We start from the raw sequence: 15,866 nt of genomic DNA, 5'->3' as shown, positions 1-15,866 counted from the left end.
ACCTGAGAAAGTTGCCTTCAGCTCGCTTGGAAGCCAGCAATGGTCACACGAATCCTGTTGAGGGCATTTTCTATATCCCTATTGACTATAGTGCAACTCTGAACACCTCATACATTTGAAGACATTTCTAGCTAGTGAGATGAATCTCATGGGCAAGAGCCTGTGCTTTAAATTTTTCACAAACAAGGATAATCAGTGCAATTAATGTGAAGTATGTGCTCATTTAGAATGTCCTCAGAACATCTGAAGGAGACTATAACTTGTCCAAGAAACTGCAGTGAATTTGATCACGCAAAATGCAAAATAAGCATTAAAGGTCTGACAAGGACAGTTGAGTTTACAGCACAGTTAGACAGTGCCATGAAATTTTTCATGACCAGAAATGAAAATGCAGTCAGAACAGTGCCAAGAAAACACATAACTCAGTAGGCTTTCTCTGTCATAACTGTCACTAGTTTATTAGCTGTGACTAGTTTGTAGCATCAGGCTGATGTTCAAGGCCCTCTGTTTCCTATCTGGATTCTTTGGTGATGTCTATATGGACATGGTAGTTTGTGCTCCAAAGCAGAGAGCTCCTTTACTCATGCATCAGGCAGCCCCATATCTCTTTCAAGAGGATGCATCTCGCTCATCTTCTTACCTCTCCTTTGCAGCCCTACGGAACCTGATACAGGATTCTTTACAGGGAGGATCTTGGTCAAGTTGCTGTAACATTCAGAATTCAGAAGACAGACAGAATTGACCTTTAGCTGTTGCTGAAGTTTTGTATGTGGCCAAACATTCGGATAAGCTACCCAAGACTTAGTACAGACCTATGTCCATGCAGTTTTGATTTCAGTCAGCTATGAACTGGAGTAGGACTTTAAAAAAATAATTACAAAAATAAATTGTGGGGCTCTTCTGTGAGTACATGAAAATAACATAAAGTCAGTCCCCCAAAGAGCTCTAGTTTCCTGTATGAAACCAACAAAAAGCAGAGACTGAGAAGAATATATCTCCTTTTACTGGGAAGAGGAGCACAGTCAAATGTGAGAATGATGGATAATTCTATCTGCATGTCCTAAATAGGCTTCAAATAACTTGCAACCTTTTGATGCATTTTGTGTTTCTAAGACTGGCAACAGAAATATCAGAAAAAAAGACTCAGGTGAACTGTGGGAATAAGACAGAAAAACTGCTGAAGATTGAAGACAATGATGTTCTGAGGAGTCTGAAATTTTAGCTCTCAGTTGAGAAAAAATTTTAAAACATCTTTTTCTTTTGAAGGTCATAAGAAGGAATATAAGTCAGAGAAGGAACAGGTAGGGAAGGCATGAAGAATAGCATAGCAGTGGAAAGCTAGTGCAGGAGGGGAAAGTTTGTATTATCTCCTTTTTCCTTCTGTTTTGCTCTCCCTCCTCTTCTGTCTGGATTTCTCCTGCTGCTTCATTTTTTGCACAATACCAACAGCAGGTTACTATTAACTGGTGTAAGCAGATAGTGATTTGTGCTGAGCTGAACTCAGCACTGGTGTCCTGACAGGCACGTGCTAACAGAGGACAAATCGAGGTTGCTCTTCGTTCTTTTTTTTTTTTTTTTTTGAATGATCTGACCTAAATTTGCACAGCTGTGTTCATATTTAATCCTGTGTAATAGCTCAAAGGCTTTATATCTCATAAGAGTAGCCTACTGGCACCTGACATTTATTCTGGCCCTCTTCAGATCTGCCCTAAAAATCCTCTGGCACAACCTGGTAATTTTGGGGTTCTCCCTTAGTAGATTTATTCCTTTATCTAAATACCCTTGAAATGACCAGTTTATGGAAGGTGTAATCTAGACTTTCTTCTCAGCCTTCTTGGACCTGGTGACCTGTACAAAATCACTAGTGTAGATTGGTCTCACAAACAGAATATGAAAGAAATTGATATAAGTTGTTGGCTTGTCTTCCAGAGTGATTTTCTTTGGATCCTTTAGTTACCCATGTGGTCTGTGTATTTGAAGCTGTTGATCTAGAGTGAAAGTTTTCAGCTGTGGAGTTCCAGTGGTTTTAATCTTAACTCTAATTTTGTTGCTGGAGGTTGAATGGGCATCTATCTCCAGTGAACTGGGTACTGCTGGTACTTTGTGAATTCCAGCTGTAATGGTAAAAGACAAATCACACTGGAGTTTGGAAATGCAAAAAAAAAAGCCCATAAAATAACCCAGTTCCTTTCTTATTTGCTCCACTCTGAATACTCATTGGGCTATGAGTAATTTTTTTTTAAGGGATCATTTGATATTTGTCTCTGTGTCTCTAACTCATTACATTTCAGTGGTAGCAACCAACGAACCTTGGGAAAAGTGATTCATTGTGTTGCACTCTGTGAACATATGTCTAATGCATCTGAAAACATTTCGAATATTGATTTTCCTGAGAATATTAAACAGCAAAAATTTTTTTTTTTTAATATAATATTAGAAGATTATTTTCAGGGTTTGCATCCAAACTGAGTTAGGTCTTCAGAATATAAAAACTGAATTAATCTCCTTAAATTTAAACCGGGCTACATGCTTATGCACTGGATAAAAATCACACAGACGTGACTGAGTAAGATTATGTGCCTTGTATTTGTTTTTACCTGTATCACAAATCTTTACTTTGGCTTCCATATTGGAGAAAATATGCAAAGGATTACAGCAGACTGGAAACCTAAAAACCTTATCAAAAGAGTGGCAAGGGATTATTTGCGATGCTATCTCATTCTGTAAATTATGCTGGGTAATGTTAGGTGGTTGTAAAGATTGGAGATCATACAAAGCAATCCCTGAAACTTCCATGATTAAGAGAGCATTAGAAGGTTTCTCATGGTGGAAAATAACTTGGTTTCCAAATACTTGAGACTGAAGTCTTGTAACACATATTAGAACAAACAGAAAATCACAAACATGCATTGACCCAAAAGTAAGTCTTTGGGCTGTTTTATGAGTTCTTATGAGTTTTACATCATAAAATCATAGAATCATTTAGGTTGGAAAACACTTTGAAGATCGTTGAGTCCAGCTGTGTATGTACAGTGCATCCTGTGCTGCTTTTAGCTGGGAGAGAGTTAATTTTCTTCACAGTAGCTGGTATGGGGCTGTGTTGGATTTCTGCTGGAAACAGTGTTGATAACACAGGGATGTTTTCATTACCACTGAGCAGAGCTTACACAGAGTAAAGGACTTTTCTACCGTTTATACCACCCCACCAGTGAGGAGGCTGGGGGTGCACAAGGAGTTGGGAGGGGTCACAGCCAGGACAGCTGACCCCAACTGACTAGAGGGATATTCCAGACTATATTTCATCCTCCTCCACAGATAAACTAGAGAGAAAGATGTCCTGGGGCTGTTGCTCAGGGGCTGGCTGGACATTGGTTGATTGGCGATGAGCAGTTGTTTTTAATTTGCATAAATTTTCTTTCTTGGGTTTTATTTCACTCTTTTTTGTTTTTAATTTTTCCTTTTCAGTACTCTTATTACTATTATTATTGGTTTTTGCTAATATTATATTTCAATTATTAAACCATTCTTGTCTCAACCCACAAGTTTCCTCATTTTTACCCTTCTAGTTCTCTTCCCCACATCCTGCTGGGGCTAAGTGAAGGAGTTGTGTGTTAGTTGCCAGCTGGGGTCGAATTACAACGCTTCATTTTAGCACCTTTGGAGCTTGAAGAGTTTGAGATGATCAATTGATCAGAGAATATGAGAAATGTTAACATTTGTGGGTCACAATATTGATTAATCTGTTACTGATATTAGTATCTGTGATCTGCACCTTGCTCTTTTTTTTTTTTTTTTTTGCATTACCTTTTAAAGATTGGTGTTGGCTTTGCAGTTTGCTGTGCCCTGTAGTGATTAGTGATGTTTTGCCTGGGAGGTTTGTTACTAAAACACTGATCTTGAGTTTAATCTGGTATCTGGACTCTGACCTGAAGCCATGATTGTACTTCTGGTACCCTCTTATGGAGGCAATTAACAATTATACTTCTTCCTGAGAGGACTTTTTTTTTGTGGAGGACATACAGAACAGCACCTTCCATGATGTTTTCTTACTCCTTACAATAACTTCTCAGTACCTTGTACATCCCTGGGTGGTTACAATACTGCTATTTCTTAGAAATTTCTTCAGTTTTGTCTAAGGTAAACATGCAATTTAGGAATGTGACCCAGGCTCCACAAGGACATGGATGGTACAGCATGTGGAAGAATATAAGTGGGTCATTAGAGAACTTCTCACCTCCAGTGATCTAGAGCTTCACCCCTGAACAACTCAGGACACTGAAAGTGGTGGAATGCTTGAAAACACTCCTGTGCCTCTTCCAAAGAGACACAATTTTCTGCTCTGTACTGGGCCCTGGCCGCTATCTGCCAAACACTGGTTGGTATTATGGAGCAGCCTCAGGGAGCAGAGAGGGAAAGAAAACCGAATGGCACCATAGCTAAACAAGACACTACATCAGTTGCTTCCATAACAAAAAGAAACATTGAAGCAGAAGTCACTACGCACATTAGCAAGTGGTGAAGAAGTTTCTCCTAAGAGAGAGAAGTAGAAAACCAATCAGAAGAGGCAGCCTGTTCTGCAGCAGAGCAATCACAAGAACCAGAGGAGGAAGACACTGAAATCATAAATGAGACAGAAATCACCGGATCCCTATGCCTAAGTGAGCTGCAAGAAATGTAAAAAGATTTTTGCTGTGAACCAGGTGAGCTAATTCTCAGCTGCTTGCTCCAGTGCTGAGATATTGGGGCCAGTGGTCAGAAGTTACCAGGTAAGGAAGCCTGACAGCTAGGATCTCTTTCTAAGGATAAAGCCATTGATGTATGAACTGGAAAAAAGGCAGGAGTTGTTGTGGTGGCTAAGTCCACTTTACACCCCTCAAGTTGCCCTAAAAGTGGTCTCTCCTTATAACACTGTGTTCACCCTTTGTCTGGATTCTGCTGGTCAGTGGCCCTTTCCCCCTCCCATCCCTTTTCCCATTGGGCCCTGTTATGTCATTCAACCTTGCCTCTGCCCCCTAGCCCTCAGACTATAGGTTTTGGATGCTCTGCCTGCCTTTGGGAGTTTTCGGGATAAAACTGGCGCAGGCTTTCAGTTTGGCGGTTCTTCTTGCCTCTGTTCCCTTCGGGTGTGTTGCCATTAAACACCTCGGAATTGCACACAGAGAACCCCTCTCGCCTCTCTGTCTCCAGTTCGTGCACAGACTGTGTGTGTGAGCGGCTGTTCGCGACCACCTGCAAAGGTGAGGTTGTGTGCACGTGTGGGTACTGGCAGAGCGCCGCCTCAGCGGTCCACAAGGAACCCAGTAGGAACAAACACGGCATCGATCCACCTAAGCTCTTTTACAATAAGGAGTCTCAGACTTTGGCAGGAACAGTTTTCCTCAAGGAAAGCCTTGCAAAGTCTCAAAGGAAATGGACACACATGGAGGGAGACATCCAGGATCTGAGGAAATCAGCTGTGCTCATTGGTGATCTATAATGATCTGACATCCAGAGACCAGGGTGAAATCTGGTGCACACAGTCCATGTGTGAAATTTTCACGAGATGTACTGACATCATACACCCACAGCCAGATGACAATGAGCTGGAAAGGCACCAACTATTGATGAACAGGTCAGAAAACTCAGAGAATATGACAACTGAGACTCCTTGGTGGAGGACACAGTTTGTTTCACATGGAGGCATATCCAGTACACCTGGACTTGACTGCCCCAAGGATGGAAACATACTCCTACCATTTGTTGTGGATTGATACAGACTGCACTGGAACAAGGTGTATGTTCCCGACACCTGCAGTACATTGGTGACATCATTTTGTGAGGCAACACAACAGAAGAAAGGGTTTAAGAAGAAAAGAATAATCCAAATTATTTTGAAAGCTGTTTCTGCTACAAAACAAAGTACAGTAAATGGACCTGCACAGAAAATTCAATTTTTAGGACTAAAATGGCAAGGTAGATGTGATCATATCTCAAGGGGTGTGATCAACAAAATAACAACTAAGAAAACAGAAACACAAGATTTCTTAGGTGTCATGGTTTTTTGGAGAATGTGTGTTCCAGGTTATAATCTGATCTCTACCGGTTATAGTCTCCCTCTCTATTGAGTGACCTGGAAGAATAAAGACTTTAAAAGTGGTGCTGAGCAGCAGCAAATATTTGAACAAACTAAATGGGTGATATTGTAGACCAGTCCAGACATGGGAAGTTGTAAAAAATGTGCTTTATGCCCCAGACAGGGATAATGGCTCAATCTGGAACATCTGGCCAAAAGAGCCTGGAGAGACTCTAGGCTGGCCTCTAGGGTTTAGAAATGGGGGATATGGGGGATCTGAAGCCTATTACACTCCAACTGAGAAAGAAATATTAGCAACATATGAAGGAATTTGAGCCTCTTCAGAGGCAGTTGGTACTAAAGCACAGCTTCTTTTGGTATCTGTTATCTGGGGTCAGCTGGATGTTCACAGAGAGGGTGCCCTCCAGGCATCATGCAGCTGATGCTACATGGAGAAAGTGGGTTGCACTGATGATGCAACAGGCTCAGATTGGAAATCCTGAGCAATGGAAATGTGGATGTGATCATGGACTAACCAGAGGGTACATGCTCACGTACCCAAGACTTGTTACACTAAAGAACTTGAAAACAATGGGTGGGTGGACCAGGCTGCTAGAATTGAAGTGGCTCAGGTGGATCTGGATTTGGAACATATGGGTGAGCTATTTATAGCTCAGTGAGTCTATGACACATCAGGACATTTAGGAAGAGAGGTAAAATACAAATGGACTTGTGATCAAGTGGTGGACTTGACTATTGATGCCATTGACAAGCCTTGTCACTTTTTGTATCTTTAGTGTTGTACTTAGATTGGCTCCTTTTAAGGTGTAAAGGAAATATCTTACTGCCACCCAAAATCTTAGAAGATAAATACTGGCTTGATATATTTTAACAAAATGAGGTGCTAACTTTTGAAATCACCTTGAAGGTGAAGACCTCACCTCTCTCATTTTGCTGATGTGCTGGCAGGAAAAACTGACAGGTTCTGTAAAGTGGAGAACAGCTAATGACAGTGTCGTAGTGAAAGGACTTACTGACATTTGTGACTGCTTTGTCTCAGGAAATTAATGTATGCTCAGACAAGGCTACTGAGATGCAGTCACTGTCGTAAGAACGGGGATCCAGTTCAGCTGCATGAGGTGAGCAATTAAAAAAGAAAACAACAATGAAAAAGAGATTTGGTCTAATGAGCTTTCTTCTTCTAATCCTTTCATCTCAGAACATATTTGTGTCTGTTTACTGTCCTCCTTGTATTTTGTTCCTCTTACTTTTCTTACTTAGAAATACAGTGGGTTAAGGCATTAGTGGAGAGGAGTTATCTCACTTTGATTTTATGCACCTAATCAAGGAATTCTTAATAAAGAAATAAATAAATGGATATAAGGGCCTAGCTTGAAACAATGCCAGCTTCTGAAAAAAATTGCAATAAAATAAAAGATGCTTTAAAACCAGTAAGGACAGTGGTGGTATCCTGCAGATAGTATGTGCTGTGTTTCTCAAGAGGTAGCTGTATTCTCCTAAATGAATGCTTCTAGGTTCATGAGTCATTGCCCTTGGTCACATGGCATTTCATTCTTTTGTCCTTGGTGTTTCTTATTTTTTTTTTTTTGTGTTTTTTAAGCCTAGTTTCTGAAATGGGAATGGTTAAGGATGGTGGAAACATTAAAAAAAAAAGTGGTTTATGTTTAAAAAAACGGTTTATTTTTTGCTTGGATGTAATTGTGCAAATGCTAGAAGGTTCATGGACTTTTAGATTATGTAGTGTCCTGTCCTTCTATCCAATGTGCTCTCTTCCCATCTCACCTTCCTTATCTCTCTTCTTTTGGGGTGGCAGTGATTTCTATTTCAGTGGGGAATTGTCAGATTAATTTTTATCTTCCAGGTGTTTAACAGTGGTGTGTGTGGTACATAATCAACTAATCAATTCCTGGCAGAGGGCTTGATCAGTTGACTGGATCCTTAAAATGTCATTAAGTAAAAATATTGTAAGTCAAAAAGGTTGCGTTTAGCCAGTATAATTTCTTGAGCAGTCTCCAGTGCAGAAGGTATCTCCACTGACAGCAACGGAGATGTGGGGAGTAAAATCCAGCCTTTCTTTAAAAATGCAAGTGAGAGAGTCTCCCGTCTTTAAACATATAGATTTTCATAGGCTTTATTTGTATAAAGGATTGTGATTTTCAGTTAGTGTGTCCTTGCTCTAAATCAAGTGACAACTGAAATTGACTGTCTCTTGCTAGGACACCGACTCTAGCTGGAAGGACAAACTGTCAAACTGGTGACCTGACTCGTGCCACTGGTGCATGTAGGACAGCACAGCCAGTGTCAACAGCAGCACCATCTGAAGCAATCCAGTGATTCAGAGTGCCGAGTGTGACCATGGGCACTGCTTTTGCAGGAGCATATGGCCAAAACACTTCCCATGTTGCTTTATTAGCTTTGCATTCATATTTATTAGTGTTGTCTTAAGGTCTCTTCTGAAAAATGCAAGGAGTTTGATATAAAAACAGATATTTTGGAAATACAAATGTACTAAAGCCTTCCCAAGAATGACCTCCGTATTTTTCTTTAAACTGCTTATTAGATAACTGATGATACTTCAATACTGGCAGCATTCCCTATTGTGTTTACAATGCTGATGTCATGGCAACCTTCAATATTATTTTTACCAACTATTCCTCTATTTATAACCCAAGGTTGTCCCACACAAAGGTTGAGCAGAGGTCCTTCATGAGCCCTGGATTTTGGAGGGTTATGATAAGGTTCCTTTAAGCAGGGACCTGGTACAGAAGTTAAAAATTAGTGCATCATTTTAATGGCTTAATATTTTCCTGATCCAGTGTTGCCTGCAGCTGTTTTGTCAAATTTCATAGTTTCTTGCATTGAAGAGTGGTAGCATGTGTCTAAGCAGGATTCTTTGAACTTTGCTAAGTGCCATGAAAATAAGGTGCACTAGAGGCCCCTTTGAGTACTTGTGAGGTGTTCCCTGAAGTACCCAGCTCTAGTGCTGGGGGTGTAGATCTGTGTGATCTGATCTGTGGGTGGGGTGGATGGAAGTTCAAACTGGTGCAGCAGGTGCTTACACTTTAATTCTGGTGATCAGTGAGGGAAATAAAATTACAGAACCAGATTTTTTGTTTGCTTGTTGTTTTTTGTTTCCAGGATAACTCTTCTAGATTTGTTTTGAAGAGGTGTAAAGCTTGAAAAATATAGTGCAAATACAGTGAAGACCTATGTGTGTATTGCCATGTATTTAATTTTTCTTATACCTTAGTTAATCTTAACTTCATGTCATTGTTTCTATCTTTGGCAGTACTGGTACTGGTCTGAACTATCTGGCCATCGATTCACACCTCTCCTTTTTAAGCTGGTGTCTTCAAAAGCATGGAGTTTCCTTTGATCCCGAGCTTTTGGTTTAGGGAAATATGCCTCAGCCCAACATGCAAATATATTGCCAAAGGCAATTATTTTAATTAGCACTCTCCTCAAGACTAAATACCTTGTCAGAGTATTGCTTTGTGGTTTGCATGGTTTCCTGATAGCTTCCCACACAGTCTGCTTTTTGACTCAGGCAAGACTATCACACACACACACAGACTCACACGTAACCTGGTGGATATGTGATATTCATGACTTATAAACTACATACAACTTCCTAATCTGTGCAGAAAAGCAAAAGGACAAAGTAATAGTTTCATTCCTGTTGAAATGGGGGACAAAGAAAACAAAAAGTATTACTTTTCTTCCCCTGGACTCAGCACTGCTTAGGCCGTACTTTGAGTCCTGTGTCCTGTTCTGGGCTCCTCAATTTAGGAAGGATGTTGAGATGCTGGAGTAGGTCCAGAGAAGGGCAACAGAGCTGGTGAAGTGCCTGGAACACAAGCCTGATGAGGAGTAGCTGAGGGAGCTGGAGATGTTTATCCTGGAGAAGAGGAGGCTCAGGTGAGACTTTATCGCTCTACAACTCCCTGAAAGGAGGGTGTAGCAGATGGGGGTCGGCCTCTTCTCCAGGCAGCAGCAGCAGGACAAGCGGACACAGCCTTAAGCTGCACCAGGGGAGGTTTAGGCTGGATATTAGGAAGAAGTTCTTCACAGAAAGAGTGATGGGGCATTGGAATGGGCTGCCCAGAGAAGTGGTGGAGTCACTGTCCCTGGAGGTGTTTAGGCAAAGACTGGATGCAGCACTCAGTGCCACGATCTGGTTTACAAGGGGATGTTTGGTCATAGGTTGGACTTGATGATCTCAAGGCTCTTTTCCAGACTAGTTGATTCAGTGTTTCTGTGACAAGTAATAGAGTTTGAATATACCTTCAGCACACCCAAATCATGGACTGACACAAGCTAATGTAGAATTCCTTACCTTGGAGGCGTATCAGATGCATCACTTAGCAATTCTCTTTTTGTTTCTCACAGTTACAGAAATACATTACATATACTTTACATCACATTCTTGTCATTCCAAAGTTTGAGGATGGTGAATGAAAAATTAATAACCTTTTAATGGGATTGGAATGGGGTCTTTTTGAAAAACTGTAGCGCTTGAGAGGATAGCCAGAAAAAAACTTAGTTTAAAATAATCAGTGTAATAAACCAGTCAGTTGGAAAATTACTAATCAGAAGCAAGCCTTGAGAAAGCTAAAGCCTAATGCTTATCTGAGGACTTCATGTATCAAAATCCTCTTCACTCCTGCTTCATTAAAGGACGTGATCGAATCTATGAGTGCCATGAAAATTATTGATTAGCACCTCTATAGAAATTTTTCGCTTTGCATCTGAGCTACATGTCCCCTTAAAGCCCTGTATGTCTCAGGAGGGGGAATTGTTAAGAGCCCTGACATGGGTCTTCCTCAGAGACTGCACTTGGCTGCTGTCAAACAACAACTAAAATGTTGCTTATGAATACATTAATGGAAAAAATTTAATCTTTATCCTCTCATTGATCCTACAGAAAATTTCCAAGCAGCTTGGCAGATTGCCAGAAGTACACTTGCAGGGGGGAAAACAGGAGAAGAAGGGCAAAAAATAATTGAAAATCTGTCCAAAAGCTGTAAAAGTCCTTGGCTTGCCTCTGCTATAATTAGGGAAATGTTAAGGCTCTACACTTTTGTATTAAATAGGGCTGGTTTGGAAACTTACTTCCTTGAGTGAGGCATGACCTCCTGAGGTCCCTCCCAACCTGAATTATTCTGTGATTCAATAAGCACATGAGATGTTAGATGTAAATGGCTGTAATGCTTCAAAATCTTGATCTGACTGTTGTGGTCTATTAGGTGCCATGACTGTCAGCATTTTCTTTAAAAGAGTATCTTTCATTCATTAATTTTAAAAATATTCATATTCCCTCAGAAGCTTCCCTTCTGGGACTTTATTTAAGTCATAGAAGGGGTCAAAAGCAAGAGAAATCTGAATTCTGCTCTCATCTATCTGTGGTTCTTGTCTTTTTGGCCTGTGCTTTTACAGAAATGAGCTGTGCTGACCCTGGAAATCTGCCATTTCATAAAATGAGATTAAAAAAAAAAAATCAATTTCCCATATAAGAGCAGCGAGTTAATTAAAATTTGCTTTGAGATTCTTGCACATAATATGTTATTTACTTTTTGCTTCTTATACTTTTCATAATATTATCATTCTGTCCTCAGGCTTAATTAGACTTTTTACCTCTCTTAATTACTGCTTTGATCTGGCTTTTAGCGAGTTTTCCTGAAGATGGAGCCAAATGATGTCATTGGAAAGATTCCAATTGATATCAGTTGATTTCAAGCTTTGCATGAACCCCAAGATGATGACTAAAATGAAATAATCCGTTCATGGATTTGTTAAGCAAAACACTTCGAAAGCTTATAATGTCTTTATATATGTGTTATTTAGGTGATGACCTGAAAAAACCATGTCTGAGGTTCAGGGAACGGTCGAGTTTTCTGTGGAGCTTCACAAATTCCATAATGTGGACCTCTTCCAGAGGGGGTGAGTTGATGTTTCCATTAATCTGCAGCTGACAACAGAGGAGAAGCTTACAGAGAAGAGTTAAATTGCAAAACAGGTTCTTTTCTGCCAAATGCAGTTATATTTCATGCAATTCCCAGGGCAGAGAAGGATGTCATTGGGCTTTCATTGCTGTCAAGGAAGATCAATGTACATTACTTTCGCTATAAACTCAGACTGACTGACTTATTTTTGCAGTACAATGTTGTAATGCTCCAAATTATTTTAAGCTCCTGTTCAGATATAAGTACAATGGCTGCTTTAAATGCTTCTGGAGTGGTTTTCAGTCTCTGTGGTAAATGATCACTGCATTGAATTATAATGCAAACATTTTCATTTTAGGGCCATAAATCTAATGACTATATTCTTTTAATGAAATTTAGCTGAATCCCACCATTTCAGAAGGGAAAATGAATACTTATGTTTGTCTAAAGCTCTGCCTCTGGTGGCCACACTGAGTTTTCACATCCCCATAAATTAGAAGAGCCCATCAAACTTTTGCCTCTATTCTTTTTGCACCACTCTTCCTAGTAGTTTTTATGACAACCTGTTGGCTGTGAAGAAGCCTGGCTGTGAAGAAGCCTGACCAGATGTGAGTTGTTGCTCTTCTTGCATATTGCACCCCACAGATGTTCTTCAGTGAAGAAAAATCAGATAAAGAAGCACTTTTGGGGGAGGCCAGGACACTCAAATAGGTCAAAAGAATATACCTAATGGAAAATAGTGGGTCTAGAGGAATATTATTTTCTTTCGCCTATCACAACTGATGTTTACAGAACACTACATATTCTCTTTCAAGCCTTAGCTTGGCACAGGGATGGTTCACAGCTGATTTGTCTATCTCAAGCACCATTTGCTTCACGAAAAACAGGGAATTGTTTCAGATGTTGGGATGGATTAGGTAGAGCTGTTTCTGTCAGTACAGAGGAATTTTGTCATTTGATTTACTTTGATGAACTGTGTGGGAAAAATGCTGGGAACTTGAATGAAGGAAACACAGCTCTATTTGGTTTTAACAGCTGGCATCTGTCATTCTGTTGCTCTCTCCAAGAGAATAGCCACCAACTTTATGTTAGAAAGTATTCTAACTCTGTCAAATACTGATGTCAAACTGAAAAAAATTCTCTATGCTTGACCTGCTGGGTTTAACCAAGCTATAAAAAAAAAAAATCTCATGACCATTGTGGTCCTTATGATAACAGAAGACAGCCCTAGCTATAGATTTTTTTTTTTCCTTGACTTGTGGTGATAATTGTAATGTCTTTGATCTTCCTCACAACTGAAATCCACACCCATCTGTGGGCTGATCTTTTGGACTTAGACAAGAGGATATTCGGAGGTTAGCCAGGAATCTTTCCATGTTCCAGTGTGATGACCTGTCTGTTTTTTCTTGTATTGGTCTGATTTTGCATTCAATCATTTCTGTAAAATGCTTTCCTTGGCTTTGACAGTCAGATCAAATCTCTGGTGTGGGGGGGTAAGCCTAGCACTAACACAGATAATATATTCAGCTGTCACATTAATGAGTTCCTAATTATCTTTGCTTTTTTCCCCACTGGTACTTACCTTGCTTTACTGATTAATATTCTAAACACATGATGCTATAGGTTATACTGCATTAATTTGTTTGCAGTCGTTTTTCTTTCTATGTATCCTGCACAATATTACGTTTGCTTTCCTTCCATCATTTTAACCTTTACATTTCCAGCAAAATCTGTGTGTCTCATATTTCTGGTCACTATCCTCCAGCTGACTTCATCTGCTTAGCAGGCCCTTTCACTATAGCATGAATATGTGAAGAGAAAGAGTAGGAGAGCTTGCCAAATTTCATTTTAACTTGGGCACTCTTTTTATTTTGCCATTTTTATATTGCCGTTGTTGATATTGACTATAGGCATCTGGGATATCTTGGATTTACATAGTCTCTACAGGGGAGAGTGTGGTAGAATTAAGAATGATGTGTATTTTCTACTTAACTAAAATTTTTCTTCTCTGAGTGACTTGTAAATTGGGTCAATACCATTCTGTGCTGCTGAAGGTCAGAAAGGTGATTTATGAAGGGTTGTCTATCAGAAAAGCAGAGAAATTGAAATTCATCTTAATTTCTGTGGGAACCCAACATTCTGTGTTTTTTTAACCTCAAAAGCAGGAACAAAAATGAAGAGTATTAATAATAATTTATATAATCTACTTTTCCTCTTAATATTTTGGTACAAAAACAAAATAAAAAATAATAATAAAAATCCTGAATATGTATCTCCAGAAATACAGAATAGTCCTGCTCCTGTATGCCTAACTGACAAGGTTGAAATTTCTGGTTTGGAACTAGGTAATTGCAGAAATAAGGGCAGTATTTCCCAAAATGCTTAGTCTTGGCTAACTGTCCTTCTGAGGGCATTACCCTTTGGGACAGTGTGGCTGTGCCAACTGTGAGTCTTTTCAAGAAGAGCACTCCGTTCAAATAAAGGAATTAATAACTCAATGTGATTTAGGAAGAAAATCCTGGGTAAATCAGCCCTTCTGGAACCATTAGGTGATAAGTAATAATCAAGCTTGATTAAGGACATGATCTGCTGTCCATAAGTCACAAAGTCAAAGTGCTTTAAAATGTTAGGCTGCTGGTAATGGCCCTGTTCTATTTTTGATTTTACTGGATGCTATTTTGAAATCTGTATGCATGCACAGCCAGTTGCCACCTCTACCCCCCCATGAGAAACAGTAGCTCCTTTAACTTTTTTAACAACAACCTGTGATATTTTAATCATGGTTTTTTGCCTGTATGAATAGTTAGTACTGAAAAGAGACTTATACAAAAATCAGGATTTTTTTTTTTTGTGAATATTCATCATGGTTATATGATTTTGGCAAATATATATCAGGAACAGTCAGGAAATTATGTGCAGGTAGTTTGTAACAGTCAGTTACTGGTAAATTTATCTTCTGGAGCACAAATATAACCATGTCAGTATTTATAGACATCAAAGGTTAAATGCTGTGGGTGCTGCTATAGGGGAAGAAAACCTTTTCTTTGGTCAAACCAAAGGATTTGCAATGCTGCTTGATGCCAGAGTTCTAAAGGTTGAGTAATAAGTAATGCAATTTCTGGAAGGAAAAACATTTTTGAGTTTTCTGTCTTTAATTCTTTCCATCATGTGCTGCTTAATAACTGGTGACATTTTCTCTAGTGAAATTAGCTAACTGATTCTGATTTTCCCTAATAGAGTAGGAAATAAAATTATCCTTGACTGCCAGAGATCAATTAATTGATTTGTCTGGTTCTGTCAGAAGCAATCCTTCTGCACCTTTTTTTCTTAAAGCTTTTCAAAATCTATTTGACTGAGGAAAAAAAATGAACCCCACAGCTACTGCATTCAGAGGCTGAGTAATATTTGGAGTTTGTGAGGAAATAGAGGAAAAAGAAGGTGAAATAGTAACTGACTAGTGGTAGGATTCTGGCAATGATGCATTATGAAACTAGGACCAATGTAAGTCACTGGTTACCGATCACAGTGCTGAATCAACTGCTTATCAGTCTTCTCAATCCTCAAATTCCAGGCTGCAATTTGTAAGCGTGTAACACTTACACTGATGGTTTATGTGCATGAGGGGTGGTGGTGATTAAAAATGAGTGGAAAAATGAAGTCCAGTTTCTTCTAAAAGTAATGCTCCATTGCCCTGAAGAAAGGATTAGTGGTCTCAGAGCTTACAAAACCCTACAAGGATCAGACCAAGGATCATTAGCATTCAGAGCTGCTGGAAACAAGATCTTCTGACTTAACAGACTAAGCTTTTATGTGGCAAAACATCCCTGTTAACTACTAGATGGACAACAGGG

The 15,866-nt window shown here is 39.5% G+C and overlaps 1 protein-coding gene across 7 annotated transcripts in view; it reads left to right on the top strand.

Moving 5' to 3' along the window:
* Nucleotides 1-15,866, top strand: part of FAM135B (family with sequence similarity 135 member B) — a 271,697-nt gene that overhangs the window by 119,496 nt on the left and 136,335 nt on the right. For all 7 annotated transcript variants that reach the window (XM_042036041.1, XM_042036040.1, XM_042036042.1 and 4 more), the window contains one exon: nt 11,918-12,013. In XM_042036041.1, the coding sequence (XP_041891975.1) occupies nt 11,937-12,013 (77 nt within the window). In that variant the 5' untranslated portion in view covers nt 11,918-11,936. The remainder of the gene's footprint in view (nt 1-11,917; nt 12,014-15,866) is intronic.

The sequence above is a fragment of the Corvus kubaryi genome, unplaced genomic scaffold (genome assembly GCF_017639235.1).
Source record: "Corvus kubaryi isolate FWS band 111438036 unplaced genomic scaffold, C.kubaryi_AGA036_p1.0 37385, whole genome shotgun sequence".
Lineage (NCBI taxonomy): Eukaryota > Metazoa > Chordata > Aves > Passeriformes > Corvidae > Corvus > Corvus kubaryi.
The sequence above is the reverse complement of the archived record's forward strand: the minus strand, read 5'-3'. Positions and strand labels throughout refer to the sequence as shown.